Here is a 6577-nt window from a genome sequence, read left to right on the forward strand (position 1 = left end):
TTTCCCAAAGAAAGAGTTATCAGGAAAAAAAAATCAGCGTTTCTAACTGTCATACACCATAGAAAAAAAGGCAGTGACTCGTATAATGTGCCATACTGGAAATATACAAAGAAAAATATTACAGAATATGGCAATATTAAAAATATTACTCGAACATAAAATAATATATTAACCGACAATTTCAGACATTAAAAAAAAAAAAATTCAAAGTGCTCAGTAATTTCCAGGGAGTTATGTATATTATAAGCACTCTGGAAACAGTCAAAAGCTGCTGCATGCAAGATTTGTTTAGCTTTAGACAACAAAATAATCAAGATATAAACTTCTTTTTTTAATCAACATCAACAGTACATACAACACTTACAAACAAGGAATGTTGGACGGTGTTTACAAACACTATGTGTCCCTTTGTCGAGGATTTTGGGTTCTGTAATACTTGTGCCCACCTATTTTACAATTGAGAAAATGTTTGAAGCTTAGATAACTACCAATCTTTATAAAAGCTAACAGACTACATAGTGTCTGAAATACTATTTATAGAATATAGACATTACTGAAATAGCAAGTGCCTATAACATTGTCACCCTAGAATCATCATGCTTTCCTTTTATGGAGTAATTTATTTTTCTTTCTTTTTTTCTCCTTTTTTTTTTGCAAACATGTTTAGCTTTTATTTTTAATTTTTTTAGTATTGTTTTCCATATTTATTCATAAATAGGCACAGAATAATCAGAATAATTTTTAAAAAGCCAAACTGATAAATTTACAAGCCTTTGCCTTCTTTAATGACATGCCACCCACGCAACATTTAGGTTTTAGTATATATTACAGCTTTCTTTTACAGCAGAAAACTTTAAGAGGGTGAGACTTGTGGGTCACTTTAATACTTTGTCATCATATGAGTCTTAGCTGCGCACCCGGCGTTGCCAGATATGTTCATCTTTTTAATCAGAAGTCCTTAATAATAAATTCATTTTTAAGCTGATAATAAAAAGTTTATACCATGGTATTTGTGTAGTCCATGATCTGAATCCATGATGCCCCAGAGCCAAAATGCCCATTCATGTTCTGCCTGCAGGAAGTTAACAACAGTTTTTTTGGATGGGAATCTGGCACCCAAAGGTGCTGCTTTGCGCCCAGATGAATTCCCCTTCAGACAGGTGGAGTTTCTTTTAAGTTCAACATAAGTGCATGGGAAAAGTCTTAAAAAGGTAAAGTGTCCAGAAAAAGTTTGTCGATTATTGCTGGAGGTGGCACCAAATCTTCCAATTTCAGGTAGAAAATGCGTTGCAGCCCCTGTGTGCAAAGAGTGCGAAGTTCAGGGAGCTTCCCCAAGAGTTTGGACAAATAATTGGGGCGATTCAACCCCCCGTTATTGAAAGTCACATGGTCTTTGAGACAATTTACAATCTTGTTTTGAAGTTCTTCCACCCTCTTGGGTTCTTTTAGCCCATGCCTCTCTGCAAAAGACAAGGATGCACGACATTATAGGTCTGACATTGCGGAGAACGCAAAGGGAAAAGGAGATGCCTAGTGATGCCGAAGGAAAAAGAAACAGGAAGACACTGACCTGTTACCATGGCCAGGGCAGCGATGCAGGAGAACGCAGATATATCGATGTTCATGTTTTGCAAGTTGGAGGAGAATTCCACAATGGAGTCAATCCATTCCCCAAAGCCGCGGACGCACTGCAACCGGTGCAGGACCACCCCATTGCAGAAGATAAGCTTGCCCTCCACGGGGTTTGACCTGGAAAGAATTTGACAACCCCAAAATGAACGGGTGAATGAATGAGAGAAAGAAAGGAAGACAGATTAGAAAGAGAAAAATAGAAAAGGACAGAGAGAAAAAGAGAGAAAGAAAAAAGAGAAAGAGAAAGAAAAAGAGAAAGAAAGAAAGAGAGAGAAGGAAAAAGAGAAAGAAAAAGAGAAAAAAGAAAAAAAAAGAGAAAGAGAAAGAAAAAAGAAAGAAAGAAAGAAGGGAAAAGAAAGGAAAAAAGGGAAAAAAAAGAGAAGCAAGATGGGGGGAGAAAAGCTAAACAACTAATTACTTGAGGAGCAATAAATGAAGGATTTAAGAGGCACCTAATTACTGAGGAGTTAATAAAATGCAGATCAGTGGACCTTGAAAGGATCTGATTTCATAATCACCCAGAAGTCCCCCCTTGGATTTTGGCCGCTTACCTGTAAGCCAGTCGCAGCACAAACAGCTCCAGGAAGGCAGATTCGAAGAGCAAGTCTTGGTCTGTTTTAGGAAGATCAGTGAAGCCAGGAATTTTTTCTGCCCATCCTCGGATGATCTCCATGGAGCCGGTCAAGAGATCATAGAACTGCTGGATGTGCTGAGTGTCATCTCCACTCATCTGGTAGTCAGGGCTAGCCTGGAACTGGAAATTCATTTTAAAAAGCACTTAATGAGGTTCTCTAAAGTATATAACCCGTGAAATTGCTAACCCCGTTTCTAGTAGGGGAGCCAGGTTTTTATAACAATTAAACCTCTCTCTGACCAGTAAGGAAATTAGATGTTCCAGGGCAATTAATTCAATTAGGAACGGTGCTATGAGGTCGCCGCTTTAAATATGTAAATTGCCATTTCTGCACAGACCGAATGCAGGGCCATCCTGCGCGCAGGGGCGGCCGGGCCGCTCCGCTCCGCTCTGCTCCGCTGCGCGCCCGCGCCGCGCAAAGGGCCGCGGGGGGCCGCGCTGCCGCCGCCGCCGCCGCCACGACGGCGCGGGCAAAGCCCCGGCCGCTCGTCTGCCGGCCCGTGCGCCGCTCGCTCGCTCGCTCCCTCCCTCCCTGCCCGGGCGCCGCGCAGGGCCGCGCAGGGCCGCGCAGCCGCTCCGTCGGGCGCGCCTCGGTCCCTCCGCGAGCAGGGCGCAGCTTACCCTGGAATAGTCCAGGCTGGTCATAGCCGGGTTGGAGTCGACATGGGCTCTCACCAGCGCACTGATCAGACTCACCGGGGGCGAGGGGGGGGAGGGCTCCTGCGGGCTCTTCGGCTTGGACGGCAGGCGACCCCTCCGGCCTTTCAGGCTGTCCGTGCGCACCACTGCAAGAGAAGCGCCCGCTCAGCGCCTCGCCGCGCGCGCAGCGCAGCGGGGCCGCGGGGGCCCTGCGCGGCCGCGCACTCACCCTCCTTCACCATGCCGACGGCGAGGCACTTCTGGAAGCGGCAGTACTGGCAGCGGTTGCGGCGGCGCTTGTCCACGGGGCAGTTCTTGTTGGCCAGGCACACGTACTTGGCGTTCTTCTGCACGGTGCGCTGGGGAGCGCGCAGCGGCGTCAGCGCCGCCGGCCCCCGGCCCGCCCGCCCGCGCCCGCGCCCGGCCTCTCCTCCTCGCCCTTCCTCTCCTCTCCCTTCCCTTCCCTTCCTTTTTTTTTCTTTTCTTTTTTTTTTTCCAGGGCATTTAACAGGAGAAAATTGATAGCGTTAACATTTGAGCTAACCTTGCAGCTCCTGGCTGTGTTTTATATGCCAGGAGAAGGGAAGGAGACGCTCAGTAAATACAAATCCGTGGGCATTCATATTATTTACATTCCTTGGAGACCTTCTCTATTTAAAATGATAAGATTATTCAATCAGGATGGCGAAATAAAGAGATCACTTAATTTTACCACAGGGAATTCTGTTCCACTTGGTTAGCTCAGACACGGTTCTCTGTCCTAACCAATTTCAGTCTGAAGGGGAAAGCGGCTGCTCGCACACGCAGATCCCCCCCGCGCAAGTCCGCGCGGCACCGCGGCCGCTGCGCTCACCTTGAAGAAGCCCTTGCAGCCCTCGCAGGTGCGGACGCCGTAGTGCTGGCAGGCGGCGTTGTCCCCGCAGACGGCGCAGAGCCCCTCGTTGGACGGGGAGCCGCGCGAGGGCGGCGAGGGCACCTGGCTGTCGAGCAGCTGCGGAGCGTGGCCCAGCTGCAGCCCGGGGAAGGCCATGGAGGGCTGCTTGCGGATGGGGTTGGGCACGGCGAAAGCCTGCCCGTCCACGGCGTGGTGGGCCCCGGCCGGCTCGGGGTTCATGGGCACGTGCAGGGGCCCGTCGAAGCGCATCTGGCAGCTGGAGACGGGCGTGCCGGGGGGCGACTGCTTGAAGGAGAAGAGGGAGAGGCGCGACACGGGCGTTTTCCGCTGCTCGATCATGTGCGTGGTGGCCACGTAGTTGGGGTGGAAGTTGTGCAGGGAGCCGGGGTCGTCCCACATGGGGCCGTGCTGCACCTGGAAGCCGGGCGTGGAGGGGGTCGGGGGCGACGAGGGCTTGTAGTACACGGAGCCTGAGTGGGACATCATCTCCTCGGACTGGGGGGGGAGGTGGCTGTGCTGCTGGTAGCTGTGCATCTGAATGTCTTCCACCTTAATGGAGGACTGCTGTCCGGACAGGGGCATTTGGTACAAGCAAGGTGGCTTCACGTCGTAGCTTGTGTTGTAGTTGTCCATAAAGGTACTGAAGCTGGGGAGAGAAGTGGTGGCAGTGATTTCAGTGTTGGTGAGGTCCATGCTAAACTTGACAAACTCTGGAGTTAAGAAATCGGAGCTGTATTCTCCTGAAGAGTGGTAACTGTAGCTCTGGGAGGCCGGGCTGGCTCCTTGAGGCGAGGACCCATACTGAGCCTGAACACAGGGCATGGCTGGAAACGAAACAGCGTAAGGTAGACGCGGCCCGGGCCACCGCGCGCCGCCCGCCTGCCCCGCTCGCGGCTCCGGCCGTGCTCGGCCGCCCCGCGCACTCCCCGCGCCCGCGCACGCCCCGCGCAGCCGGCGGGCGGGGAGCGCCGCGGCGCCCGGCCGCCCCCGGCCCCGGCCCCGGCCCCGGTCTCGGCCCCAGCCCAGCCGCCCCGACGGCGCGGGCCGCTGCGCGCCGGAGCACGGCAGAAACGGAGCTCACAAACCTTCAGCCGAGTCAGAGGCGTTTCCGAGGGAGCTAAAGGCGGACAGTGTCGGAACGCGGCGGAGAGCGCAGTTCCCACGACTTTAGCGAGCCCAGGAGGAGTCCAGCCTGCCCAGCGCGCTCTCTGAAACACAGACACAACGCACCGGCTGCTCAGGCTGCCCGGCACCGCCGCGCTCCGCAGCCCGAGCCCGCGGCAGCGGCTCTCGCCCGGCTGCGGCTCCGCGCGGCCGCTCGCCCGGGGGGGCGGGATGCCGGGGCAGGGCCGCCCGCACCGTCACGGGTCGCCCCGGGGGCAGCGCGGCGGCGCGCCGGGCTCGCCGAAGAGTTTGCTCACGGGGAGGGAAAGTTTCCGCGGGCGGGCTGCTGTTCCGCTGCCGTTCCGCTGCCGGGCGGCCGCTCTGCCCGCTCGCTCCGGCGGCGGAGAGAAGCCGCCGCGCGGCTCAGCCTCCGCCAGCGCCCCCGGAGACGGCGCTCGGGGGGGCGGGCGGGCGGGACGGGGCGCGTCTCGCCCCTCTCCGTGAGCCCGCAGCGCCTCCGCGAGACCCTCCGCCGCAGCCCGCGGAGGGCACGGACGACGAGGAAGCGCCCGTCAGTGCAAACCGGTCGCCGGCCGCACCGAGCAGCCCGGGCTTTCGGCGTGAAGCGGCGCAGTCAGCGCGGGGCGCGCTCCCACGGGCGGCGCGGAGCGCGGCGCCGCCGGCACAGCTCCGCGCGCACCGCGGAGGGGGCCGCGCTCGCGGGGGCGGCCGCGCAGGCGGCCCCGCGCGCCCCGCGCGCGGCGCGCAACCCGCCGCGCCGCCCCGCGCCTCCCCCGACGGCGGCCGCGCCGCTCCGCGCCCCCGCGCGCGGAAGCCCCGCGGGCGGTAACGGGGCGCCCTCCGCGAGGGGGGGGGACGACACGGGACGTGCCCCCAGCAACACCGGCCGTGCAACTTCCCCCCCCCCCCGCGCGCCGTCCCGCGACAGGTGCGCGGGGTGCGCGGGGCTGCGCGCCGCGGACACTCACCGGTGAGCGGAGTCCTGAGCATTCATCCAAGTGCCGGGCGGCGGGGGGCGCGGGGCAGGCGCCGCGGCTCGCTCGGCTCGGCTCGGCTCGGCTCCGCTTAGCTCGGCTCGGCGCGGCTCAGCACGGCTCGGCTCGGCGGGACTCTGCGCGGGCAGCGCAGCGGCAGCGCAGCGCAGCGCCGTGCGAGCGAGCGAGCGAGGCGGACGGACTGGCCCCTGCCTGCAATGTGCCTTTGTTTATGTGGGCTCCGTATTCCGGAGCCAACATGCACCTAAAGTCTCCGAGCGTCAGTGCGCGTCAGTGCCGCCCGCCCAATCAGCCGTCCAAGGGGCTGGATCTCCCCGCACCGTTGGCCAGTTCTCGCTTTGGTAAATTTCCGACGTGACATCACCACGAGTGCACGGCTTAAGGTGGGAGCGGGCTACCTTGCTTCACCTTGCTGCCGCCCCTCCGGGCCGGCCCCCCCCTCCCCCCGCACCGCGGGGGCGCACGGGGGCGGCGCTGCCCGCCACACGCGCCCGCCGGGGCCGCACGCGAGCGGCGGGAGGCGGCCGCGGCCCCGTCCCGCCTCGGTGTCAGCGGGGGCCGGGCCCCGCCCCGCGGCACCAGCGCGGCCGCGGCCCCCGCTGGCACCGCCCGCACACAGCCGCCCCGACGGGACGGGGACGGACGGCGCGGCGCTCC

At 58.4% G+C, this 6577-nt stretch overlaps 1 protein-coding gene across 4 annotated transcripts; it reads right to left on the bottom strand.

Annotated features, from left to right (window-relative positions):
• Window positions 1-310: 310 nt before the first annotated feature.
• On the bottom strand, window positions 311-6118 carry NR4A2 (nuclear receptor subfamily 4 group A member 2). 4 transcript variants are annotated; one of them, XM_067299458.1, is made up of 7 exons: window positions 5894-6118; window positions 3759-4624; window positions 3135-3264; window positions 2888-3051; window positions 2184-2386; window positions 1571-1749; window positions 311-1460 (listed from the first exon to the last, which is right to left on the bottom strand). In XM_067299458.1, the coding sequence occupies exons 1-7, from the start codon at window positions 5913-5915 to the stop codon at window positions 1204-1206; spliced, it is 1821 nt and encodes a 606-aa protein (XP_067155559.1). In that variant the 5' UTR covers window positions 5916-6118; the 3' UTR covers window positions 311-1203. The 4 variants fall into 4 exon arrangements, 3 of the variants coding, with proteins under 3 accessions (XP_067155559.1, XP_067155557.1, XP_067155558.1); XR_010884616.1 differs by lacking the exons at window positions 2888-3051; window positions 3135-3264 and having other exon boundaries at window positions 311-446; window positions 1003-1460; XM_067299456.1 differs by lacking the exons at window positions 2888-3051; window positions 3135-3264.
• Window positions 6119-6577: the final 459 nt, after the last annotated feature.

The sequence above is a fragment of the Apteryx mantelli genome, chromosome 6 (genome assembly GCF_036417845.1).
Source record: "Apteryx mantelli isolate bAptMan1 chromosome 6, bAptMan1.hap1, whole genome shotgun sequence".
NCBI classification, from domain to species: domain Eukaryota; kingdom Metazoa; phylum Chordata; class Aves; order Apterygiformes; family Apterygidae; genus Apteryx; species Apteryx mantelli.